The sequence below is a fragment of the Caloenas nicobarica genome, chromosome 6 (assembly GCF_036013445.1).
Source record: "Caloenas nicobarica isolate bCalNic1 chromosome 6, bCalNic1.hap1, whole genome shotgun sequence".
In the NCBI taxonomy this organism is placed as follows: Eukaryota; Metazoa; Chordata; class Aves; order Columbiformes; family Columbidae; genus Caloenas; species Caloenas nicobarica.
This window is the reverse complement of record NC_088250.1, coordinates 36482594-36510147: the sequence shown is the minus strand read 5'-3', so window position 1 is coordinate 36510147 and position 27554 is coordinate 36482594. Positions and strand designations below refer to the sequence as shown.

The 27554-nt window shown below is 39.0% G+C and overlaps 1 protein-coding gene across 1 annotated transcript in view; it reads left to right on the top strand.

Annotated features, from left to right (window-relative positions):
- LOC135990466 (von Willebrand factor D and EGF domain-containing protein-like) overlaps window positions 1–27554 on the top strand; it is a 176335-nt gene that overhangs the window by 110794 nt on the left and 37987 nt on the right. Inside the window, exons 18-21 of the mRNA XM_065638163.1 lie at window positions 4648–4785; window positions 6640–6792; window positions 8235–8399; window positions 22274–23155. Of these exons, the coding sequence (XP_065494235.1) occupies window positions 4648–4785; window positions 6640–6792; window positions 8235–8399; window positions 22274–23155 (1338 nt within the window). The remainder of the gene's footprint in view (window positions 1–4647; window positions 4786–6639; window positions 6793–8234; window positions 8400–22273; window positions 23156–27554) is intronic.

Genomic DNA, 27554 nt, shown 5'->3' with positions numbered 1-27554 from the left:
CACGTCCTCCAAGCTGGGACCTGCACTCCAGCTGTGCCTAACACCACTCGCTTCCAACATAATGGAGTTTCACATTGCCCTAAATCTCCTGGAGTTTCATGGAAGTTGTGGTCTTTCCATTTGCAGTTCGGCTCTTCAGGAGGTACAAGGCAAATCTGAGCATACAGGACTTAAGCAGGATTTCTAAACGTGGCTCTTGTTTCACTTTGCAAAGGGCCACTTAAAATATCAGCCATTGGAAAGTAAAGACGTGTTGCTATCCGCCCTTGTCAAATTAGTTTCCCGCAGGTGAGTGGGGCTAACTGGAAATGTGTTAGACCATGTCCTAGACCAGAACCATTTCAAAAGCAGAGTAAGACAAAAACACCTTAAGCTGAGCTCAGATTTCAGTCCTTGAACCTGTCAAAAACCCTAGCCTGTTCACATATTTAAGCATTAATAGATTCATGAGACCCATAATATTGGCTGCTGTGCAGTGCTATAGGTTTGAAAAATCCAGTTGAAATAACATCGACTGCACATAATTCTTACTGCTTATCATGTGGATATATAGAAGAAACTCAATTATAAACAAAAGCAATGAACAGATTTTACTCAACAGGCTCATACAGGCAGCAAGGTTCCCTTTCTGCCTTTCAGCAGTTCATGAAAACTTCTTCGTTTTGGTCACATGAGACTGCAAGTCCAGATTTCATTAACTATAAAATATCAGCAGAAATGAAAAAAATAAAAAACATTCAGAAGTGGGAGTTCAGAAAACAAGGCCTAAAAGATGTAGGACACCTAGACAGTATTAACTCCAGGTAATGCTAGCAAATAGTGAAAACCTGCTGCTATCCAGAGTGTTTCTACCACCAAAGACTCTACTGGTGCAAGAACACACAAGCCTAAGCACGGCAAATAAAGTTAGAAAATGAATGTTTGATCAAAATATAAAAATCCCCAAACCAAACAAACATATACAGCATGTCTTGAATCCCCCTGGAAATATCGTTCCTATGAGAACAGGGAAATTTGGGAACATTTTTGGTGGCATTTAGTTAAACACTTGGAAATATACTATGAGAACAATTTTTCATTGCCTGTAAGGAGACGGATTAAAACAATAAAATCCAATATTATTCCACGAGTTAATAACTTCAGTGGATCTGCTCCTGTTGTTTGATCATCACCAATGTCACACTGCTGCCCTTCTTACTTTACGCGGTATTGTACACAAATGGAGTGAAATCAAGCTCTATTATTCCATGTAAAAGAGTCTGCCATAATTACAATGCATTGTTTAAAAATTCACATGGAGCATATTCTGAAATGTGGTTCCTATTCTTACACAAACAGTAAAGAATGAAATATCCAACACTTCAAAATAACACAATGCAACGTACAGCTGACTCTAGAGACAAGGGCAGAGGACACCTCGATGGCCAGAGAAACACTGGGTTTTCCTGAACCCTTAATTCTTGCCGGGTTAAACAAATGTCCGTTGTTTTCGCTGTACTTCCCTCATCAAAAATGCTAAACCACAAGCAATAACAGGGAAAAAATATATATGATTGAGTGAAACAGGAATATATCTCAAAGTTTAAATAGCAGGTGAAAAATTATAAGCAAGTGGAGCTGAAAGCCAGCTGGGAAGTAGATGATTTTACTTCAGGGCAGGTTCTGTGACAACAATAAGAGCTCATCCTTGATGTTGTGTTTATGTCTCAATTCCCCAGAAAACCATCAATAATCTAATGAGAAGGCAATGCTACCCTGCTCAAGTGACAGCACTACTTCACCATCAAACCTTTACAAATGATAGTGAACAGGTAGTAGAAACAAAAAGTTAACTCTTTTGAGAGCTCTTCAGACACCCCTGCGAGAGAAGCAGCAGCACAGGGAACACAGCATGTTGCTAAGCAGTAGAAATTCGTGTGCACGGGTGTAATTTAGGATATAATTTAGGAATGGGAACAAGGCAGGGAGAGAAGCCATTGGAAAATCTGAGGGAAGGATCACTCCAGAATTATTACCACTTTGAATTTCTGCAGAGACTTATATGCGCTTATCTCATCGAGTATTCAAAACACATTCCTTTTTCTTCGACATTATAACAAGAATTCCTGTTTTTTCTTCTCTTGGCTACTGAAAGCAAGAACATCACCCACCTGAGAACAGAGCTCATCCTTGAAAACTGCATCTCAATCACAAAACCATTCTTTCATTCCCCGTGTACCCTCTATTAATATAAAATTGGGGGGTGGAAGATGAAATTATAATTTCATTTTACTTTTCAGGAACCTGAAGGAAACTCCCAAGATTTGTTCATGGTTTGTAATTACCACAGAGTACCTAAATGAGATTGCCTGCTCCCTTAGAGTCAACTTAAGGTGAAGACACCCAAAAAGTCTTTCTCTGCAGCTGTAGGTGTTCAGCTCCTCGAGAGGCACAAAACAACTTTCTCTTCTGAGCCAATTTCTTGTGTAGGGGTGAAGAAACAGAGCTGGCACAGAAACAAATATTTCAACCTTGCAACCTAAAGATCTTGCATTCCTATTATTTTTATTTGTACTGTAGCAGTGCCAAGAGAATTGAGACCCCCTTGTGTTGCAGTGTGCTGGAGGTCGTGCAAACAGAATAATTGACGCTTCTTGTTGCAGGCAGTTTTTATCCGTTCCTGCTGCTTCTTTTGCAACCTTCAGCCAAGTTTCAGACTTTGCAAACATTTGTCCTTGGACTCAGCTGGACTATCATTATGCCCAAATTGATCAGACACTCTTCAAAATCCAATCTCTCTGAGTGAAATGAAGTGCTTGCATGGTTCCACCTTTACGTTACAAAAATCAGTCAAGTGACTGAATTTTAAAATTTAGCTTGTTACTGATGGTGTTCCTTTGCTTTTTGTAATTCATCTTTGAGATTTTAAAGTCAGCCCTTTGCAGCAAAAATAGAACATGTAGGAGGGAGGAGAGGGGACTTGAGGAGAAGTGGTTGTTGCTACTGAAACTGGGAACTTCATGCCTACTTCAGTTGTCTACAGTATCATGTTTAGTCTTTATGTGATACTTGGAGAAGGAAAATAATTACTTATTTAATTGGAGGGTAACTCATTCAATATTTTCCAGAATGTGATGTCTAATAATTTCCCAGCATTTCATCAGAAAGCAGTACCAGAGAAAAGCAGCTTGATGCTGTGAATGTGCTAATTAAATCATACAATAGAAATAGTAATCCAAAATCTAACAAGGGAGGGGAAAAAAGTAAGTTAAGGCCTGTAATACCACGTGATGTCCAACTTATTTAACAGAAGCAAGAAGCATGCAAAACCATCTTAGCTTGAGACAGCACCAGGAGGAGGGATGTGGCTTTTGTGCCACTGTTTGGGTTTTGTTTGTTTTCACAAGACATGAGAAGGTGATGTCACTAACTTTTTTAAGCGGCTCGATCAAGAGAGACTTCGATTTAACTTTTTTACATGGAGATGCTATTTTAACTTGAAAGGAGCAATGGAAGCTATCTGAAATGTTGAAGCAATGAGAGATTATGTTGTAGGAGGTGAATAATAATGTTCTGTCTATATCATCCTGTAACTCATTCCACTACGAGAAATTTTTTGGAAAAAAAAAAATTCTATTATCCTATAATCTTCTTTCATGATAAAGCTGGATATCTGATATGCAACAAGACTTCCTGTACCTTGTGGTATGACTTGAAGCAAGTATCTGGACCAGAAGTGGTCCCAATCTCCTTCGGTATCCTACAGATGCCTGGATAGAAATGACAGGGGCTAGTTTACAACTTGCTGTCAGGGCTGCATATTCTGATAACCAGCAATAGCCAAGTTAAGTTTTCCCAAGTGCACAGAGACAGCAGAATGCACACATGAAGTCTGAAGGAGTTTTTAACAATGTTATGTGTGATTACTCAGATAGTAATTTTAACTTTTGGGTCACCTTCACCTACAGGTATCAGTTGAACCGTCTGGAGTTGTGAATTTGAATATCAGTTGGGTCAAGGAAATTTAAAACCTTATTTCCAAAATCCGCAACAGCCAAGACACATTGTTTTGGGTTTAGATCCTATAGCAGCTTATTTTCTGCACACCAGCACTGTGGCTCAGAGATATTTTCAGCAGGTTTCTTCAAATTTTAATTTAAATAGGAAAAAAAAAGTGGTTTTTTAAAAAATCTGGTCATTTTTTGAGGTTTACCTTCAGCCAGAGTCTATCAGGCTGGTTCACAATAAGCTATTAGTTATGTGAGGTTCACATAGAAATGAAAAGCACAATAGGTCAGTACATTGCTCTTCATATCCTAAAGCCAAGATGGTGACATCCATTGCCTTCTTCAGTATATGACAAACATCTCACATAAACAAGACAACAAAAGCAACAACAAAGATGTGAAATGCAGGGGAAATAATTCATTTAACAAGCAGTTTTCTACAAGCCGTAGTCTGAAGTTCAGTACTTCTGGTGCCAGTAACAACAGTAATACACAGTGTGATAAAAGCAGGTTTAAGTGAGATGGGGCAAATTTGGCACTAACATGATCCCAGTAATGAGTTTAAAGGTGAGAAGTAAGCTTTAGTCTGCTTCAACATTTGAGCTGAGGAATAAATGGGGAACCTTTCCTGGTTATTAACCTCCCATTTGTTTTGCCACAGGTCTCAATTGTCAGGAAGACAGGAATGAATGTGAAGAGAGTCTTTGTTTTCCTGGAGTGTCTTGTATTAATACCTTTGGATCATATGCATGTGGAATTTGCCCCAGTGGGATGCAGGGAAATGGTAAAATTTGTAAAAGTAAGTGTTTTGCATGATTTATTTTAATAGATGGGGAAAAAAATGGGTCCAATTCTACTACTATTATCCTTAATTATTTTGCCACTCTCTTCAAGTACAGACCTTGAAATATCCATATCAGACTACTGTCATATTATATTAATATGGATAATTGCAAACTGGTCTCTCTTTGCTATTTTTCACTGCAGTTTAGTTTCATCTTGATTAGAATGAACACCGCAGCATACAAAAAAGTATTTTCCAGATGCCAGCTAGATAAGTTGCCAAGGATGTTCCCCATGTTCTCCACTATTTCACTCCTAAATACACCACCCACTAAGAAAAACTTGGGGAGCACCTCCAGGACTATGTTGGTTTTGGGGAATGCTGTGTAAGCAGTCCACAGCTGCTCAGCTCCTGCTTGGCCTAAATTCAAGTCCCAACTGGTGAAGGAAATGGCTAGGAACAATTTTACATCTGCTCAGTATTTGTTTTTGGGGCAACGGACTCTTTAGTAGGAAGACCATAGTGACCGTGCTCTGCTGAGGCCTTCCCCAGTGCACAGGCCGCGGCCTACTCACGCTCTGCTTGTTTCAGTCCTATACACATAAGTCTCCTCCAAAAACAACATTTTGTTGGCCAGAAGGAGAGAAATCAGAACTTGAAGTGTTTCACGTTTGTTTGTTTGCTGGTGTAACTGCAGGATCCTGGCACCAGCAGGACTGCCTTCGCCAGACTTACCAAATATCCTGTCAATCGTAGTGCCAAATGTCTGTACAGATTGGTTTTTTTGCTGGATTATTTGGCCACATTGGTTATTTCAAAGTGATTTTGCATCTGTTTCGCTAATGCATATTTTTGTAGCTGATTTGACCAATGAAGAATACATAAATGATGCCCTCTAAAAAAAAAAAAAAAAAAAAAAAAAAAAATCAGAAAAGTAATTTCTTTACTTTTTTTTGAATTACAAAAAGATTTCTCTATTTCCAAAATGCACATTTATTAGAAGCAATAAACCTGAGGGCTTCCTCGTTCATCCAAAATAGGACAGAAATCATTCTTTGTAGTGCTGATATACAGACTTAGCATACCTACTCATACTTCCCTTGCTTAAGCAAGTATAAAGGCTTCTGGGAGGAAGGAAAAGAAAACTGAAGTAATTTTATAGCTTTTAGAGTAGTCTATAGCTCAATGCATTGTATATTAAATATCTAAAGAATCTTAATCTCAGGCTTTGTTAAGGGTACAGAACATCCAAGAGACTCATAGCAATTGTTGTTTAACTTGCAACATTATCCGCGTAGACTTTACGATCCCTAATTCATTCAAGAAATTATCTTAAATTGTGCAGAAATCAGAATTTTTTAGAGTCTCCACCAAACAATTTTCCTCTTTACATCCATGTATACTTTGTACAGGTATTTTAACACCCACAAAGCTTGCAGGTGAACTAAATGAAGCCAACAAACATCTACTACACAGAAGCTTTCAAGGAGAGGCAGGAATCAGACAGAGCGCGGGTCCCAGCGTGTAGTGCAGCATCTTCACCCAAGTAACAACACTGTCTAACACACGGGGACCCAAGCCCTCCTCATTGCCCCCAGCTCAATAAAAGACCACTGTGCATATTAAGTACGTCTCCCAGATAAGCAAAGTTCAGTGAGTTCCAGCATAGTCATTTTTTCTATATTTGTGATGAAGCTTTGCTGCATGTCAGCAGCTGACTCACCTGATTTGCCTTTATTTGCTTGATGGGTGGCTTCCAGAATAAACTTATGTCAGGTTATCTGATTTGCTGTTACTGTTGCTTTTTATCATCAATCACAGCTAAGCTGTAACACCTTGTTTGCTTGTCTCCATGCTTTCTTTTCACAGCTGTGCTTGCTGCTGACATTACAAAAGCTTTAAGCATTGAAGAAGGGAATGGCAAAGGTGAATTGAACAAGACTGAGGTTAAGCAGTTACTGCAACCCTTAGAGGCAAAGGATTCTCCTGTAATTAAGAATTTTACCATAAGTGATAGACATGGTAGGTATACAAGGTTATGAAATTCCTTCCAGCTGCTGCAGTTTACTTATGCAGAAATCATGCATTTTATCGTCTTTACAGTAAACATAAACTAGCTGTTTATAATACATCATAGAAAGATAAAATCAAACTCACTCTCAATACATCCGACTGGATTGGTGCTAAACAATTTTACATGGGAACAGAACCACTACAGCAATAGCAATCAGCGTGGCCAGCCTTAACTAGAAATCATGTCACTTCTACAGGTAGAACAAAATCACTCCAAATCTTAGTGATCAATGGAAAGCAAGATGATAAGAATGACAGCTTATGCCAACCTGCCATCACCAAGTGATGCTGACATTTTATTTCAGCATTTGACAGGCAGCCACTGAATTAAGGCTGGATTTTGAGCATAAGGGAAGATCGACTCTTGAAGTATGAACTTGACCGTAGCAGTCACTTTTCCCAGACATGGAGCACATCAGTCCTCTCTAGCAGTGGTGTGCACCTGAACGCTGCTTAAGCTGACCCAGTTCTAAAGGGTATTGTCTTTTTAGTTGATTTTCTAGCGAAAGCAGGGAGCAAAAGAATTGAGGCTGGACATGTCTGTTGTGTAGGGGCATTTATAAAGATTATTTTCTTTTTCTCACCTTCTTTTGTGTATCTGTACCAGGCCAGCCAATGCCTAACCAGAACACACCTCTTACGGGTATCCATCATAATGCTGCAGGCAAGGTGCAAAAATAAAGCTGCAAATACTTGAGAATCATGACGGAGACCTCACTGAGGGCAATTTAAAAAGATCCACAATGATCATTAAGATTTTATTCATCATCTGTTCTCTGTCTTGACACTATTAAATACTTCACAGGCAGTTCATATACGCTTGCTATTCAGTGACATCATAAGTGATAAAATATTACATGTTACCAGAGTGTTAAATTTTGTATGTAATTCTAAGATAATTAATCTCCTGTCATACAACGTTTGACACATTAAGGATGATTTCTAGATCAGAAACACATGTACTTGACAGTGTATTTTTAAAAGTAGGGTATGTGTGCTGCAAGGTTTGATGATTACCTTCCAATTACAAAAGACAAAAGGATGTTGAGTAATACAATTTCTCAGTTAATCTTTCACTCCTGCTAAAAATTATAGTTTCTATATTATCCATGATAAATGCCAAACAACTTTGAGTAATAAACTTGAAAACATGTAATTAGAGGACTAATAAATCTTGCTTTAATGAGAAACAGCTGTTCTGTTACACTGTGCCTACAGGACATCCTCATGTTTGGCTCAAGGTTTGGGAACATTATGCATTAATTAGACATTAAAAGAATAAAAGCAGTTATAAAGCTTTAGTCAGGCTCAGGTAGTCACTGCTTAATATTATATATGCATTTGATTTGAGAAGTTATTAATAAACATGATTGAACTCCCTTCTTTTTTAGGCCACGCAGCACCACTGTCACATATTACTACCTGCGCCAACAGGCCGTGTTTTCCTGGAGTGTCGTGTTTTGATCGGAAACCCCCTTACATCGGATATGTCTGCAGCCGATGCCCAGCAGGGTTTTTTGGAAATGGTCGAACCTGTACCAAAGTCCCCAGACCAGGTACTTTCTAATTTTTAGAATTTTAAAAAGGTTTTGCATACAAAGGCTGTAAGAAAATATTAACTAGTATGGTATTACAATACAATGTACTTTATAATCAAACACTAAAGGCTTTTTTTTCTTTCACTCTTACCTGACGAGCAGCTAGCAGGTCTTATCTCAGGAATACCTGGCTCTACGAGCTGAAATTCAATAGTTTAACCACCTCGTTTGCTGTTAGGGAGAATGTTTCACACCAGGACTTACTAGAATCACCACATCTGTATTTCTACCACAGCACTGGCAAAGGATTTCAAAACATGTTTCCTCCTCAGGAAGATCAGAACATGACACATGCCAGTATCGCTCCGCTTCCCTTCTTTCCTAATTCTTTTGCTGCAAGGCATCTGTTCTCCAAGGTGACCTGTGAGGATGATAAAGTGTCGCAGAAGAACAACTACACCAACAACTAAAGGCAACAGATAATTAAAGCATTTCAATAGTATCATTTGTAGCCTGAGCAATAATCTTCCTTAGGGAGCTCTGAAGCTCAGCTGGTCCCATTAATCTCTGAGGACTGATCATTAGAAGAGGTCTTCTGCTGTGATAAAAGACAAGCTGGGTCCTGACCTCAGGCAGAGAGTGGCAATAGCATAGCAACCACTCATCAGTCATCTGAGCTTGCTCTCTCTCCATGAAATTCTCATAATTCAATGTACAGCTCTCAAGGGATGGTCTGGATGGTCGTCCCCTTTTTACTGCACAGAGAGATTTGCCAAGAGAGCTCATGTTTATTCCTCAATAACTGTAGTTACTAGGTCAGATTCCTTGATTCCTTCTTGTTCTTAAGTATTCCAGACAGACTGGCTTGAAACCTGTCAAATTGTTCGCCAGCCTCCTCCACTTGACAGACCCACCTTTGCTCCCCGTTCCGTATCCAAGTCAATGATTGTTGTCCTAGCGCTGTATTTTGATGCACACTATCAAAGCGGAAGCAATTTTACTGCTCAGTGTAGGTATCATCCAATTTCTTTGTACTATAAATTGATTTTAGCCAGTTCACTAAATCTAAAGGTCACAAAAATAAACCAAACATTTTTCTTTTTCTAGCAATGAGTATGTACAATATATTACTCAGTTTGTCAGAGTCACAAAGTCAGCTATTGACTCTTCTATAACTTGATGAAGCTGTAAAAGCAGTTGAGAAAAAAAAAAAAATCATTGCGCATATAAATAAACTAACATTTCTGTTATTGCCCAAAGCTGCACCTTGTCGTTAATAGGATAATGGGATACACATTGTACACCCCAAAGGTCATTTAAATGCTGTTAAGTAGAACAGATATTCTACAGCTGTAGATATTGGTACAGTAAATCAGACACACCTACATTGTGCTTATATAAACATTAACCAATACATTTGTGCATGTTCTAAAAAGGGAAATGTAGACAGTGGTTGCCATTTGCTGTGATTCATGCCTGTCATACACAGCTCCAGGCACGGTTTAAGAAATATCCCAAGTATCAGAATCTGAAGCTAATATATGATTCTTTCAAAAGCAAGTTGCGTACCAGAGGCTTGGGGGTTGTTTTTCTTTTTTTCTCTCAAATACACAAACTGAGACTGGGACTTCATGCTGCAAATGTGCCCATGCAACCAGCTTGAGCACTTTGTGGGGGGAATGAAGAGGAGTTATTCTTTGTTCCATCAGAACCTTATATTCACTCATGTGAATTATATCACAATATAAACGATGAGAGTCTTGTGCCTCAAGGTTAAACGAGAGTAGTCATTTGTTTTAATATTTAGAAATGAAAGCAATTGCTGCAGCTGTACAAGTGTCCTAATTTATGACTAAAATGATCGGTTTAACTTTCTTTCCCATGTGCTCTGCTAGTTCAAGCAGAATTATTGTATAGCATTGATGATTAAAAGATATCAGACAAAAAAGAAAGAACTTCCAATTAAATTTATGTACAGTTATGGATTATGATTATTATGAAATCCTCCCTGCTAGAATAATAGCTTCTCTCCCTTGTAACTTATGGTATCAGTCTTCAAATGAAACAGAACAAATCCTCTTCAGCTTGCTACGGTGCTTGTGAAGGTACTGGGATTATGTGCCACTTCTTTCCAACTCTAGTAATTTTAATCTAAAAATACTCTTGCTAATCCCTATTTTGTACTTTCATTGGCCGCTTTTGACGTGAAGTTATACTCAATTGTTGTGATTTAAGGATTAAAGGATAAATATTTTTTCTAACAGAAACTGCAAAAATTACCCCGCTGCCTTTGTAGACTACTGAGGAGAAAAAATATGCCAGAAGCGAATTGTTTCCTACGTCAGTGTTTGATGAGCTGCACCCAAAAGTCCTTCAGTTTTGATTTATAGTCAACAAAGTGCCATGTCCTCAGCACTGATATGTGATAGGTATTCATCTTTTGATGTATTTGACTTACTGCAAACTATGTAACTCCACCAGTAAGTTTCTAAGTTATATTTACCTCCTTTGCCAACAACACGGGGCCTCATTCTGTTCTCACTTAGGATATTACCTGGTTTATATCAGCACTTTATACCAGTTTAAATCAGCCAGACTTGGTTGTGATGGTTTTTGAAGTACATTAGATTAGTCTTAAGAAAAAACATCACCAGTATCAAAGCCGGTATGGAGTTTCACATCTAAAGGGAAATCATTATTTTTAAAAGTACATTCTTATATCAGAAACAAAAAACTATTTTACTCCCTTCAAAATCCATAAAGCGGGTATCCTACATTTTAAAAAAAATTTACTAGTAGGATCAAAAGTCCCTTAATTTTGCTGGCATTGCAATAAAGAGGAAAGTCTAAGGAATTTAAATCTGTCCAGGCTTCACTGGGTGCATTATACATTTGTATAAAGTATCTGTTACCTTTTTCTTAGAAGAGGCAAATCTATTAAATCAAACCATGCAGTATCATTGGTCATATTCTTGGCACAAAGAAAACTAATATATCCTAATGGGGAATGTTCGTGATGTTATTGCATGTTACAGTATTGGTTCCTGTCAGATGCTACTGGAATTTCTCTAGACTGGTTTCATCACTCACAGTCACAGAGATACCCATCTGTTTGCACTTTCTTTAGCAGGTTAGAGAGGTTGGTGCCATCGCGAATGATTTATTTTTTTCCTATTAGTAAATCAGCAATTTTACTGGACAAAGCAGCGCCACATCCATCACCAATAAGAGACTGGTTGTTCAGAGCCAGCTCCTTCTGCCTCTCCTGCTTCAGGGAGCCAAAGATCAAGAGAGAGGATTATTTTATGATCTCCGTAATCGAGTTCTGCTTTTCCGTTCTGAACACCACTGCTGGCTCTCCTGCCATTGCAGTTAATTTGCAGTATTGTAGACATCTGGCACTTGATGTATTTTTGGATGTGCCAGCTATTTGTTATGTGTATGCACTCTGTACTTTACACTATTCCAGTATCTGCACTGTGCTTCTGAATTCACTTTGATTTTACATGAGAGAGACCTCTGTGACCTTCTCATTTGCACCACTGTCAGATCAACATCAAGGTTGGGATTTAAAAGGAGAGCAAGATGTTTTGAATTAAAGGAATGTGTGTGTTTAAACACATGCTGCTCAGGATAAACCAGAGGAACGTACTAGTCTTAAGTTTTAACATTCTTAACTTTTAACTTTGAAATCTCTGCTGTCATTATTAGCACTCATCATTGATCACTGTTCATGAAAAATAAATAATCCCAGTTAGAGCTTTGGTCACCAAACCAAGGTTTCATCTCTGGAGCGAACTGCAGGAATAGGGATCTTTTACTGCCTGGAAGCCATCAAATGATTTTGCTTCAAGAGATGACTGAAGAACATAATGGACTCCTTTCATCTCTTATCTAACAGAACTGATGAATTTGCATTAAAAAGATCAAGGCCCAGATTCCAGTCTTAGCTAGACCAGTGTAAATCATGATTCCATTAAATGAACAGCATTACCCTAATGGAGTGAGCTGAACACTGTTCCTGAAGACAGACCTTACAAGCTGTTAGGATAGGCACATCACAAACAGAACTTTTCCCTGTGAAATCTGTATGTACCAACAGGTGTCAACACAATGCACACACTTTTCAGCATTTGGGGGGTGCTTCGCAATGAGTAACTAACCAGTCTGGACTTGGTTTATGCAATGAATAACAAAACTCACTTGAAGGCAGGAATATTTTGATGCTGCAGTTCTTAGCTGTGCAGTTCTCTGAGACCCTTGCAAAGAAGTCAAAAGAAATACAAAATAAATATTAAATAATATTCTGATTTGCCTCTGTCTGGTAATAGCTCTCAGCTATTCTTGTGGGCTCCAAAACCTGTAAGTGTCGCACCTCAGTGCCGTGGCTTCCACCTCCTGGCTCTGACTCAGGCCACGGAAACTCTGTCCACAATTCATGTTTGGAATTTATGGCGCAACTTGCTGATCCCTTCTACAAACCATATTTCAATGTTTCTAGTTTGTGTAGTTCAGGGCAAAATGTACATTTTTTCAGACTGACCAGTTATGATGTAATGATGTCTCCTTCAAGGGGTACGTGATGAAATGGCAACTGAAGTGGGGTTAGAAATGTCACTCAAAGACATTCCATATAAATTCGGACCCATGAAAGACACAGTTTTGCAAATCGTATACCAGTAATCTTTGCACGAGGCCAGGAGCAGCCCAGCATTTCGGACATAACCTGTGACCCTCTCCTGCCCTCTCAGTATGTAATTGGCACTGAAAATCCTCTCCTGTACTTGTCAAGATAGAAGGGGAATCATAGAGTCTTTCTGATGGCTTTCTCCTCCTTAGGGATACCTAATAAAATATTAAGTATTTTCAGAAAAATATCAACAGAGGCTTATATGGCACATGCTATGACCCAATCATAACAACTAAAGTAGGCACAGTGGGAAGAATATGTTTAGATAATTTAAAAGATAAACGATTTCCAGCTTCACTGATCCATATACTCTGTCAATCCAGAATTTGTTAAGTGCTTCCAATCCAGATGATATATTTAGGAAATGATGTAGCTCAGCAATAGAAGACCAATGAAGCCCACGCCATAAAATCACTAGGGAAGAGGACTCAGCTGTATGCCATGAATAATATTTACATTCAATCAGAACATCAAGTACAGATTGCATTTCTCTCCTACCAAGAATGTGCCACCTTTTGCTTAAGCAATCACTGTGCCATCACGACTTTTAAGTGATAATAACAACTCAGTCTCCAACAAATAATCTATGGAGGATACAGGCCCTGTAGTTTTTTACACTGACAGAACAGAGAGCAAAATTATTTCCCCTTAAAATTTCCAAGCCCATTTAATCACCCAGCTATGAGAGCACGCGGCTTTTAAAGCGAGCCAACCCTGTTTCCACAAATTTGATAAGATTGCTGTTTGTTAAAGGCACTTAGAAGCCCTTTAGAACTGTGAAGTAACTCATACTGGACCAATATCCTGGCCCCATTAAGGTAACACAAGAGTTTCGCCACTAACTGCGAAAGCAAAGCAGGAGTTGAAGAAAAATAATTCATAAGCAATACAAAGCGCAGTACTGTCCAGGGGTAAAAATGGGTGTGACATACACAGACTCATCATTGCTCAGGGCGTATTTAGGACTAACCCCTTAACATCTTGCTGTTGTTGATGAACAGATGTGGTGGCACTCACTTCACCAAATTTGCTTGCAGAATCAGGTGATATACACTGCCAATCCGTGTGAATTTTGCCCCCAACATTACACATCATGTGTATAGAGGTAGGTCATTTCTGAAGGGACAGAGCAACAGCCTGTAGCTAACACAACACACTGACCATCTGGGATGCAGGAGAAAATGATCTTGCATGCTGATAATTTATTAGATTAAGAATTCCATAGAATCATAGAATAGCCCAGGTTGGGAGGGACCTCAAAAGATCATCTGGTACAACCTTTGATTTCCCAAAGAACATACTATGATAAAAATACAAAAACAAACAAACAAAAGTTTTGGGTTAATTTCTATAGGACACAGCGGGGAAGATCTGCACACTAGAGAGATCACCAGAGCTCTCTGGTCTATAAGTGGTGGAACAGCTGATAAATCTTTTATATTACTAAAAAATACCAGTTCTCACTCAGAGTTTCTCCGTGCTAACACACGTTGCTTCGGGACTTATAGAACACTGTATTAAAAATGTCAGATTTGAATCAAGCTATTGGTTTATGAAATTTTAAATCCTTCTTAAGCGAATGTAGTACCTCAGAGGAAAGGTAACCTCAAGCCTTCTTCCTTCCTCCTCCTCCAAATGCCTCTATGCAGTTCATAACTTCCCCTTTATATTTATTTGGATGCAAAACAAAAGGGACTTGTTATCTTCTTCATAGCTATTTATGTCACGATGTTGCACCCCTAAGTGACCTTGGCTTCAAAATTCTTGCTCCACTAAAAACAATAATTTCAAGTATCTCTACTTGCTCATCCTAATACTCTTTCAAAGAGAAAACTACAAACGTTATAAAGGAAAGTCTCATGATATGACTGTCCCCAGCATGCCACCATAGAATTCAATGGCAATTGCAAAAAACCCATTTGGTTAAATTAGACACAAATTAGCAGAACTAAGAACTTTTGTGACATCCCATCTGAAAACTTTTTAGTGAAATTCCCTGCTTTCTGTTTTCTGTATTAGAAAGAAACTATAGATAGCTGTCATCCTAATCAGCTGAAATTGTGGAGAATTTCATGAAAGCATGATTTCAGTGAGAGTATTTATATGTGCTTATATGGTATTAAAATAGATTCATTACTGGTTTCCAGCAAGGCATAGTTCAGATTGTTCCTTGGCTTTCATATGTAAAGTAACTCATTTTTATGTGTTTACAGCCCCAAACAACATAATTATAGTTTTAGATAATTTACTTCAATCGAATAAAAGGAGAATTTCAGTAAAATATTCAAATTTAAGCTATTTTTTCTTTGAGGAAATATTATGTGTTTTCTTTTGAAGAAATGCTATGAACTTTCTTTCTAATCTATTATTACAGTTCTAAAGGATTCTACATAGATGTTTCAGAAACTTAGACAGGGATGCTTTAGAGACAATCTGTCTTGATTTAGCCTATTTTGTATATATCTATCAACCTGCTCAAGCCTTGAGAGAATCTGAAGGCCCATGAGGCATCATCAGATAAGAACACAGTTTCTATTAATTTTTCCATCGCTTGCAGTGCTGAGAAGTCAAATATACTGCCAATTCCTGAACAGAAAATGTAATTTAATTTAATGAACTCTATCTCAATACTGTCTGAAATAACACAGTTGAAGAAGGTAGGACACGAAGAGGAAAGGTAGAAGTTCAGACCTGAAAGATGGACAGGAGATAACGAAAGAAAGGACAATAAAACAGTTGCGAGGGGGTTAAGTTGGTGATCTGCGGTGTTTTGAAACACAACCACACTTTTCCTTCCCTTCCTGTTTTGTTGGCTGGATATTCAGAGAAAAGCACAGGAAAATAACTTCTAAAAACGGCAACAGAGAACGGGTTAGACCCAGGGAATGTAAAGAGCACAGACAGATCCTGCCACAAAGGAGCGAGAGGAGCGAGGTCCCTGCGCAAGGTGGGAGACAACATCAAATACGTTGAGTTTTTTCCCCCCTAGGGGAGAACTTTTCAATTAAACCTTCAAATAAACTGGAAGGTAGGAGAGGTGTTTCAGAAAACATTGTTTGTTTGAAAAACACCGCTAGTTTATATATCTCCATACACAATCCAAAAAAAAAGATACCGGTAAAGAAAAATAGTGATAAAGGGAAAAAAAAAATCCCCGTTTGAGGACCGTGCTCATATCTTTGCCATCAGTAATTCTTACAATATTTTTAAAAACACTGTCTCTGGCGACCTGGACATTAAAATCTCTATTGAAAACTTACAGAAAACATTAAAAAAAAATTTTTAAAAGCCCAACAAACAGGGCCTGCAAACAAAGTGCACAAAATGCATTCTTTTCCTCAAAGGCTCATTTTTCTGTACAGCTATTATTGTGTTCACGGCCACCTTGCACCCTTCTGGCACTTTGCCTGCATATGATGCCTTGTCTCAAGAATTGTACTAACCAAAAGCTGATAGTTACATCTTCGGAATGCAGATATACGTATATTACATGAAAGTGCCATCTATTAAGATAAATTTCACATTTAAAACTGTGTAATTACTTTCAGACTTGAATGTCATTCTAGAAATCCAGCTTATAGCCTAAATACTACTATTATCTATTCAGGACACCCAAAAAGGAGCTGGTGATTTGAAGTCCATGCAGAAATCTGGCTTAAATGAATATAAACAAAGGCAGTATTAGTGCCCCAACTCTTTTAAGTTCTCTTTTTTTTTTCTCTTAATCCCTAAATTACAATGCTTCCTATTGAAAAAGATTTATGAATAGAAAAATAGTTCATACAAGGAAAGAGCCATACCTAAGCAAAATCTTTCCAAGGCATTGTTTTGGTATTTGTTGAGTACGAAAGGGATTATCTTTAATTTTGTGTATTCCTTGACATACCTTAGATACATCTGAAAATGTTCTCTGAAACGTAGTCAGTAATATCACTTCTGTGTTCACGAACTCTTTGCTTGTTGGCTGAGCATCTCAGAACTCCCATTTTGTTTAAATACATCAGTTAATTAATTGAGATGCCAATCGTGTTGCTCTGAAAACAAACATACAATAATGTATAAGACAAAAGACCTTTAATGTGACATAATCAAGCACACACCTTCTTCTTAAGGTAATATTTTCTTGTATGCTCACATAGGATTTCGACATCCCAGAACTGGAAAAGGATCTCCTTGATGGTAGAGTCCAGACCTCATTCCATTTGTGGGAATCATTTATTCTGAATACAGAGAGATTTGTAACAAACTTTAGTGGCTGACCTGGCTGAAGATCCCAAGTTTTCTCCTCCACCAAAAGCACTGCGTGGGAGCAGAATGATTTTGTATTTCGTGCACACAAAACAAATCTGCATTGCAAATTATAAATGGTGTTACAGAATTGTGAATGTGCAGCTGCAGCCACATCTGACAAACAAAAGAGTCTGAGGCGTAGGAACAGTTATAACCTGAAGTGGCTGAATGATGCAGGCTCTATAGAATATTCCTTATTGCTCATGATTTTGGTAGGTGAAGGGGAAGAAAACTGCTCACTAGGTAGCAACACCAGCAATACAATCTCATTTCCTATCAGGCTGAAATGCAGCTCAGGGACAGTCACCTAAATGTCCACCTTTGAATTTTATCATTAAAGCAACAAGTGAGTAAATTCACCCATCACAGAAGCAGTGGTTCCAGAGCACAGGTTTTGACAGACTGCCCATGCACAGCTGGCGGCTCACATGTAGCTCCACTTCTTATTCTGGTTTGCAAATTCCACATCTGGGCACCTCTTATATAAAACTTACAACTCATACTCTCTATTTCCACATTTTTCAAAGTGGGGATTAACTTTCGCCTGTACCTACTTCCAGTGTGTTGGGTGCTCTTAAACTCCTTAACACCACATTTGACTTTTCAATTTTTGACAGAAGAAATAGATAAACGATAGTGAGCTCTAAATTTAACCTCCTATCTACATTTATAATAAAATCCCAATCTCACTGAGTCTTTATAATGCTTTTCTTTCTACAAAAATATTCCTGGAAGTAAAACTTGGGAAGCTGAAGCTGTGCCTCACTTAAAGGAGTTAAGGAATTTATTTTGGGAGTTACTGCTTTTGATTGTGAGAGAAGGGACATTGGTGACGATGAAGTTCAGCCAGCATCTGAATGTGGGGAAATTCTGGACACTTAATAGCAAGAAAGGCAGAATCAAAGCTGTGTTTCTGAATATCTGGGAGAAGGAAGACATTAGGGTATGCTTGGATGGCTTAAGAGAAGACTTACGAATTAAACACACTCCAACTAGAAAAGAAAGTTATGCCAGAATTTAATCAAACAAAACAGCAGATTAGGAATTGCTGGAAAAACAGAATTTCCCTAGAGCTTTCTATTCACAGCTGTTCCATTTCCCCTTTCTCACCAAGTAAATACAGAAAAAAAATTAATGTGGAAAAGTAGAGAGAGAAATGGGATGATCCCTACTACTCCGGTACAAGACTTCTTAGACCAGTGTAATTTTTCTATTCTCTCTTGACATTTTAAATAAGATTTATGTGCTGGTAGATGTTTCAAATTTTAAATGATGACCCACATAGTGTAATATGTCAGAAGAGCATTCCTCTGTCGACATTCTTCTGAATGAGGAATGTGCTACACAGCATGTACTACTAAATGTTAATAGCTCTAAAACTACACAAATTGTAAATTTATTGAATTGTGTTAATAATGAGATGAATTCTTAAGCTATTCACGGAATTCTGAAATAGTTGTAACCTGATCAGAATTAAAGGTGCCCATAATCTTCTGAACTGACAGGCAGAAGAGATTGCGGCAGATGATCTTGCTAAGGAGAAGGAGCCAGGCTCCACCTGAAGAGTAGACTGGTTTGGGGCATTTTGTCAGCTTTGAGAGAGAGCAGCACCCGAGATTAGATGGCCATGCTTATAGTGTCACCCTCACGTGATTATATGAAAAAGCTACACTTTCATTTAAAAAAAAAAAAAAAACCACAACAACAACAATAAAAATTTTCTAACTCTAATAGATGGAAAGGTGTGGAGATGCGTAAGAGTAAGGCCAGCAAAGACCTGGGTGAACCAACCTGGTCCAGCCTGTCCCAGGCAGACCATAACATGTGTGCTGCTTCTCTGGGAATAGAAATGGTCAGGGCCAGGAAAAAAAAAAAAAAAAAAGAAAAAAAAGCCAGAAACTCAGAAGAGAGACAAGATACTAGATTTCTTTTCTATGTTTCAGAGTGTTGATACCTCACCCTGAGTTTAAGAGACTGTCGAGTGTCTGCTCTATTTGTGAACTGCTGTTTTCACTAGCTTATATAGTCAGTTTATTACCTTCAGAATGAACATGATCCTCTTCAACTACAGATATCCAGTAGTTCACTATAAAATGCAATTCAGGTGAGAATCGGAATTTGCTGTGCCTTAACAACACCTTGATGGCATTGGCAAGCAGGAACCAGAGACTATTTATGATGATTCTGATTTATGAGCTCAGTGCGAGCAGCACAAGATATCTGAAACACGAGCAAACCAAAGGGCCTGGGGGCTTCTCATATGAGGCAACTGCATGGATGGAAAGTGTCCTGGTGCTGGGTTGGATGAGGGAGGCTGAACTTCTATCTCCCAAATCTGGCCTCTGTCGCCCTTGTTCTAGACAGCAGAGGAACCGATCTCCTCGGGCTCTGATCCCTCCCCACACTACGCTGTGCTCACAGTGGTGTAACTCCATCCATACGAATGGAGCTCCTGCAAAGCAGCAGGTTCTCAGGCTCTTATCTACCTCCATGGAAAATAAACTCAGTCATTCCTCTGCTGCACATTTCCCCTTTAGTATAGGCAGAAATACTGACAGGTAGTGAAAATGTATTTTTGTACCGTCACATAACCTTGAGCACTTCCCCTTGTCGTTTTTTTGTTATTTTCATCCAGTTCAATATGTAATCATACAGTGGCATCACAGAGAAAACCAGAGTCATGCAATCACACTTCTGCATTGATAATGGGTTATACATTTGAAGATATTGATCGACTGCAAGGAAAATGAATTGAAGTAATACAAGATTTGAGAAAGCTGCTGACTACAGACAACTGAGTCTGCAATCTTTTGGTATACTACTTTGTTTTAGCTTGTTTAGATATCTGGAAAACTGCAGAAAGAAATTTTCAGGTATTCCAGAAAAAAATCTATCATATTCCAATCCTAACTGAATTGCACAGTATCACTATAAATAAAAATCTGAAATAATGAAAGCTGAGAGGACACTGAAGTCACCACATCTGAATGATGCCAACATAGTTTGGCGGACCGTACAAAGTGGATGAGGGACCTTGACCAGTATATGTCGTAATGAACAGGCAACTAAAATGTATCACTGGTCTTCATTGGTAGTCTTGAGATGTAAAAATTGTATTGTCATAGACACACTCCAACAACAGTGTGTTCTCCCTTACAGGGAAGGCTGAAGCTTATTTGCAGGATGAGTATATCACCAGTATCACCTGATAAAGAAATAAAAGATTTCCTTTTCTCAGGCAGTCCGTCTCATCCCCTTACTAGTTACCAAAATCTAGCTAGGAGGAAAGCTCATTTCATTATGACACGGTGGAAGGAGCTCAAAGCTACAATCAGGGCTCATTTCGGAAATTCATCACAGAGGTCGTTCAGCCCTTGACCATCATTCCTGTCGATTTCTGGTCCCTGAATCGAATTTCCTGAAGGTAGCAATGATCATTTATTACTGATCATTTTCTACAGGGATATTTCTTTCATCTTTCTCTCATTAATTTTTAAAAATCCTTTGACTTCTCCTATCCTCTCATGCTCTTTTTGCCGATGTCCCCCCTGCTTCACCATCTCTTTTCTTACATTCTGTGTACCTCGTCATTCATCAGCATTACTTTGGACAGTAAAATCCATGTATTTACCTAGTGCTTTACTAAATATCGTGTATTTACCTACTGATGTCCATAACTTGATCCAGTACCACTGTAAAACTCCAAAACATTATGCTTCAGGGCAATAAAAACTCATCAGCCACCAGCAGAATGACACTGTTTAACAGCCAAATAAACACAAATTTGGATGCCAGGATTTGCTTAGATCAAGTCAATGCTCTAACTTTCATTTTGACTTTTTCCAAGCATCTTAATCGCTTTCCTTGCTAACTACGCCTAATTTCTACATCAATAGGAGTTTTAAGAAAGTGATTAGTATTTATATTTACAAGGCAGAGGTACCACCCGTGCATGGGCTTAACCCTAGAACCAAGTGTGGGGTTATCGTTCAGGATCCAATGTATTCCGTTTCCTGTGGAGTAAGCATGCCAGAACTAGTTAAAAATAGCTTCTTCCATTCATCAGAGTCAGCAGATGGCCATTAATCTTCCTGAAAGTATTGATTCAAACTACTCGTCTCCACTTTCAAAGCCCTTCACAGACTACCCTCTCCCCATCCATCACCCTCCTCACACAGCTCAAGAGCTGGTTGGCTTTGGAACAAGTGGGCGACAGTTACAAACCAGCAGTTTCTCTTACACACTGCCCCTCTTGTCTCCTTTAAACACCTTCCTAAAACCTTCCTTTGCCATAAGGACTACAAAAGCATCTCATAGTTATACACTGGTGCAATGGGACTAGAGTGTCTCTAGGACATGATCTTGCCAAGGACCATCTTAATATTTGTTTATTTTTCCCTCTGTCTGTCCCAAACTGCAATGTCTCGTCTTACTCCTCGAGTGCAAGAGCTTGTATGCAAAGTCTCTGCATTATGTACTGCCTAGGACAGGGGTCTCAAACTCATTGTCACCGGCGGCCACATTGGCCTCGCAGTTGCCTTCAAAGGGCCAAACGTAATTTTAGGACAGCATAAATGTAACTACTCCTACATTTATACAATCCTAAAATTACATTCCGCCCTTTGAAGGCAACCGTAAGGCTGATGTGGCCCTCAGTGAACATTAGTTTGTCACCCCTGGTCTAGTAGATTTCCCAGCATACTGTTGCGTTGTTGACAGTTATTAAGACACAAATATTATCTCAGGTGGTCAAGAACTGCAGGGTGCACCATGTCATGCATATACGACAGGTTAACTCCCTTATTTCCAGAATCAATGTTCTGTTACTTGCTCATAAACTAAATGTTCACTGCGGTTCCCTTAAACTCTAAATCAGAAAATCTGACTAATGTATATCTTTGTTCTGTCCTAGTTTCAAGATCTTCCCAAAGCCTTGTGCATATTGCTGGAAGAAATACCAAAGATGCTAGAGGCTCCCATCAGGAAGATGCTTTAAAGACATCAAGGAACACATATTCCCTTCTTTCGCAAATGCAAATTCCACGACAAGAAACTACATACTTTTTGGAAAGAAACCCCCCAGTCATAAACACTTCATCCCTTACAATGAAAAAGGAGACTTCCCAAGCTCGGATACTGTCAGCAAAAAAACCTGATATGGAGTCCACAGAACCTGAGAAACAACCTTTTCTTGAAAAAAGAAGTGATACCCAGAGTTTCCTTCTGCACGAGGAGCCAGAGCTCAGAGTCACAAGTGCCGATGTGACAACCCACATCCCTCTCCCTGCCAAACCACACAAACCAGGCACAACCCCGACTGTCCCTTCTCATCGCAACACAAATGCAAGTTCATTCTTTGCAAGGCCAGATGTTGTTCAGCGACCTCATCCCAAGCACAGCTATTCCCTCAGAAAATGGCCCAGTCAAGCCGCAGGCTCAAAGACTAAACCATCCACAGATTTCCCGACAGAGCAGCCGGGAGCATCTCCTTTGGCAACACGTCTCACCTCCCCTTCCCATTCAATAGGACCTTCCCTCGGTGCAGGTCCCCCGAGCGCTGCTGTCCCACCAGGGTCTGGTGTCCCACCAGGGTCTGCTCCCCCAGCCAGAAAGTCGTTCCACACAGCGATGGGTCGAGTGGAACTGCCGAAAACCAGCAGTGGGATGCATCAGAAAGCTGTCTGCCCTGATACGCTGTGTTTTACTGGTGTGCAGTGCGAGCTGGGCGAAGATGGAGGATTTAAATGCGGGTCTTGTCCCAGTGGATACAGCGGAGATGGAATTACATGTGAAGGTAAGGGGAAAAATCCTCTTTCAAATTCTTTTATGACTTCAAATGTAATAACTGTCCAAAGTAAAAATTATTTTTTATTATAAATTTTCCAGCTGGGATCATTCTGGCTTTCAAAGCCAATTATATTTCAAAATAACAGACAAACATTCTATAGCTTTGAAGAAGCTCTTTCTGCTTACAAAAATGACATATTTATTTGATAATATCTAATCTATTGAAACCAGGGACAGATTGTGATCTCACTTACCCTTGCTTAAGGCCAGATTCATGCTACTGAAGTCATTACATTTGAACACATAGAAAACTTCTGTGGGAAATGGTAAAATTGACTCCATTTGTCTATACAACACAAATTCCAGGAAAAACTAATTGTTCTGCTACCTTAAAAAAAACTTTAAAATATCTATCTCATATCTTAAATACAAAACTGAAATTGTCATCTGAAATGTATAGTGCCAGAAGGGTTTTCACAATATATTGACTTATTTATTAGCTTAGAATACCTCAGTAAAACAACAGCATTATGCACATTTTTCAAAACAATGAATTCCCTGACTTAGCTATCATCAATTACGGCTTTTGTTGAAATTCCTCTGATAAGTTGATATCTTAATTGGCCTTTCACTACACAAAGCAAAAGTGTTTGCATCATTTATTTAATTATCTTTCATGTGCGGTTTCTCGCCCCTCTGTAGTGGGGGGGTCTCAGCTGTAAAGCCCCCAGCAACACTGCAACCCTCAAAGCTCACAGCCATCCTGGAGATATATTACAAAATCCATAAGAAAAGGTCACTATAATCTTGGATGTTATAATATTTGCCTGTTTGCACATTTCTGAAATGCTCCTTCTAAAGGATGGAAGATTATTTGGCACAAAAGACCCTATGTTTGACTCTGGTTTTATACCTGGAGGTAGAAAAGGACCATGTAGCTCCTAGTATGGGGAAGCCCAAAGCAAGTCGGATGACAGAACGGCATCTCCTCAGAGACCAGACCCACGTACATGTGAATACTTATGAATATAGGCATATGGCTGCTTTGTGAATAAGCATATTTAGTATGCCCATCAGTATAGTCCTTAAAACATAAATCTACCTCTGCATTTTACTGTTTCGCAAGACGAAATGCTTTCTTCAATTACTGGTATTACTGAAAACCTCTCTGGAGGGTCCTTAGGATGAAATGCTTTATTACCAACATCATCCTGTCTCAGGTCTTGATGACACGATACACAAACATCCTTTCTTTGCCTCTTGTCACCGGCCGTGTCGCCTGACTCGATAATCGGCCTGTCTGCTCCCGGCTCCTGCTCCGTCCCCACCCCCGTGGCGAAGGGTGAAGAGCACCCATCGTACCTCCCGCCATTGACGTCTCTTCCCATGTCAGATGCAGCTGATTCATCCTGACAGATGAAGCTGAAAGATCGTACCAACTTCCCTCCAAACAGAAGTGCCTTCTAAGAACGGGGGGCAGCAAAATTGAACAAGTGATCAAAGCTTAGAGGAGACCAGCACCTGCAAAATCTTTAGGCTTTGATGGAACACTCGTGGCAAGTGAGCAAGAATATCAACAACCTCAGACACTATCAATATTGTCACCATCCTATTTGATATCAAAATTCATCGAGATAAAAGGAACGGCCCATCGGTAGCAAGTTTTAATACCTGTGGAGCTTGAGGGAATGTGACCTTTGTTTAATAGAGTGTCTGAAAATACTCTAAGATAATAAATGCATTACCAAGTGATATTTATCTTGTGACAGAATGTAAATTTTTTTTTTCCAGTTGTGCAGTTCAAAAAAAAAAGAAAAAAAAAAAGGTAGGCGACATTCATCTGTTGTGACACTTTTACAATGAAAAAGCTCTACCATATCAGACCAAAAGTCCTTCCCCTGTCTCCAACAGCTGCCACCAGCAGCCGTCCGCAGTATCTGGGTAAGAGACAGGGATCCTGTCCAGAACAGTGTCTCAGCACGTTATGGATCATGTGCTTCTAAAAGCCAAGGGGATGCCTTTGAACAGGACCCATTTCAACCTTTCCAGGCCACATCTGATTTTGCAGTTTTTTTATCCTGTCCCCCCAAGTCATGTCTTTGCCAAAGACCGAATCTATTTACTTCTTTGTACAAAAACTCTTCTACAGCTTTGGTTACCCTTGTTACCTTTTTCTGCATCTTTTCCACTTGTACTATATCTTTTCCTAGCTGCGAGGTCAGACCTAAACACAGTATTTAAGATGCAGCTCACCATGGATGCAGACCATAATGAAGTCTGGTATTTTGTGTTCTGACCATTTCTTAACAATTCCTAACACTTTACTTGCTTTTTTGACTGCAGATGAGCACTCAGGTGACATTTTGCAAACCAAAATCCGTTAGTACAACCTGACTAGAACACTTGTCTGCATTTGTATTCCCAATTTATTCAGTCAAATTAATCTTGCTAACTTTCTATTTGGTATAACGGGTATTTATTTCATAACTGCGCTCCGGACTGCTGGACTATTTAAATATGCATATAAGTTATTTTAATTGCACTAATACATGCTTTAACCCTATGCTTTATTTCCTTTATCTGCATATCTTACATACAAAAGAAAGGTTTCAGGCCACAACTTTTCAAAAGGAAAACCAATAACCTGGTAGCTTTCTTTTCCATTTTTTTCTGTCTCTTGTGCTACCTATATTCAAACTTCATCTGTGCATTTAGGAAATAAGATTAATGCATCTCCAGAAGAAAATAAATAATGTACAATGACCGCATGCAAAAAGGTAGACTACGTTCCTTCCAGTAAAGTCTGTAATGACTTGACTGGTTTTCAGATTTCCAAGTAGAACAGCAGGTAATACTCTCGTACCTTGAGCCTTTCTTTACCTGCACACACCAGACGGCACAAGGAGTTTACTTGCTGTCGAGATGTTCAGCAATAACTCTGTCCTGGAAGCCATTTGCTGATTAAGCTACTGAAAATGGAGGAAATAACACAGCATCTGGTATTCCTGAGTACTCCCAAAGTTATCGTAGAGAAACTTATAAAACGTGTATGATCTCATTTTAATGGAAAAGAAGGAGGTTTGGGATATTTCCCAAAAAGCCCTTTCAAAGAAAACAATAATGGACTTCTCCATTTTCACCTCCAGATTTTAAATCGTGAACATGAAAATACAAACATTTGACAGTAAGTCTGACCATTTGCAGCAATGTTTTCCTCTTTACTGTTATTTTATACCATCCAAAACCTCTTAGTATAAAAACACTGCAATACCTTTATACAATTTAGCAAATGTTTATGGAAAAAAATATTCATTCCAGAAGATGAAAGATAGAAGTTTCAGAAAAGAATTTGACACAAACAGTATATTTCTATTATGGAGGAAAATGTCTTTTAGGTGAATATTACTCTCTCACATCGCAGCCAGTGGTTCAGTTTTTGTCTTTTGCTATTCACTAGTTATAGAATAGTTTTAAACATTTTACTATTGAATGTCACCATAAGAGCTAAATGTTTTAATATCCAAAATACCATGTTCTTTTCTGACAGCTCAGATGCATCTTGAACCGTGTAAAGGCCAGATGGAAAGTACTCTATTCAAATGGACACATTAAGTGCTACATACAAAAAACTCTGAAATCAAGTCTAATACGTTTGAATGTCCCTGTGCTTGGCATAGCGCTTAGGCACCTGGAGGCTTTATGCATCACCCGACAGGAAAGGCAATCACATTGCACGGACTTCAAAAAAAAGCGGTACATTTTGTCCAGGTTTTGTGTTTCCCTATCTCCATGCAAAGCATATTACCCAGTTCTACCCACTGTTGATTTCTAATTGCAAAGAAATCCCTTGTAAGCGAGTCCTGTGCGTGCCCAAGCCCAGAAGAACAGAGATGGTCAGATTGACATGTGTGTATCAGATGGATTGACACCCTCCTTTCAGAGCCCTACGCCTGTCACTGACTTCAGTAAGATCTAGCGTAAGCCCCTAAATGCAAGCAGTGCCTTTTAAATGCAGTTTCTTTGAAAACAGCTTCCATTTCTTTCCCTTTCTTCTGCTTTCATCACGGACTGTACCTGCTGTTTGTCTTAACAGCACCAGACCCCGAGCTGCCCGCACCTCTGACCTGCTCCATCAACTGCTACCGCTGCCCGAATTAGAACAACTTTGGGAAAGTTTAACACCAACGGCTTAAATGGGTCTAAATCAAACCTATTTAGTTGTCCAGACAATGTCAACTTTTTTAAAATTCTTTTTTCTTCCTCCCAGATGTACACTTCAAATCTCAGCAAAACATTCTGAATTGCAAATGTCTAAACCTTATAGCCCATCAAATCAAACCTAAATTTAGCTTAATGACATTCTCAGCATGTATAGTGTGGATCTAGACTATATCTAGCAAGCTTTC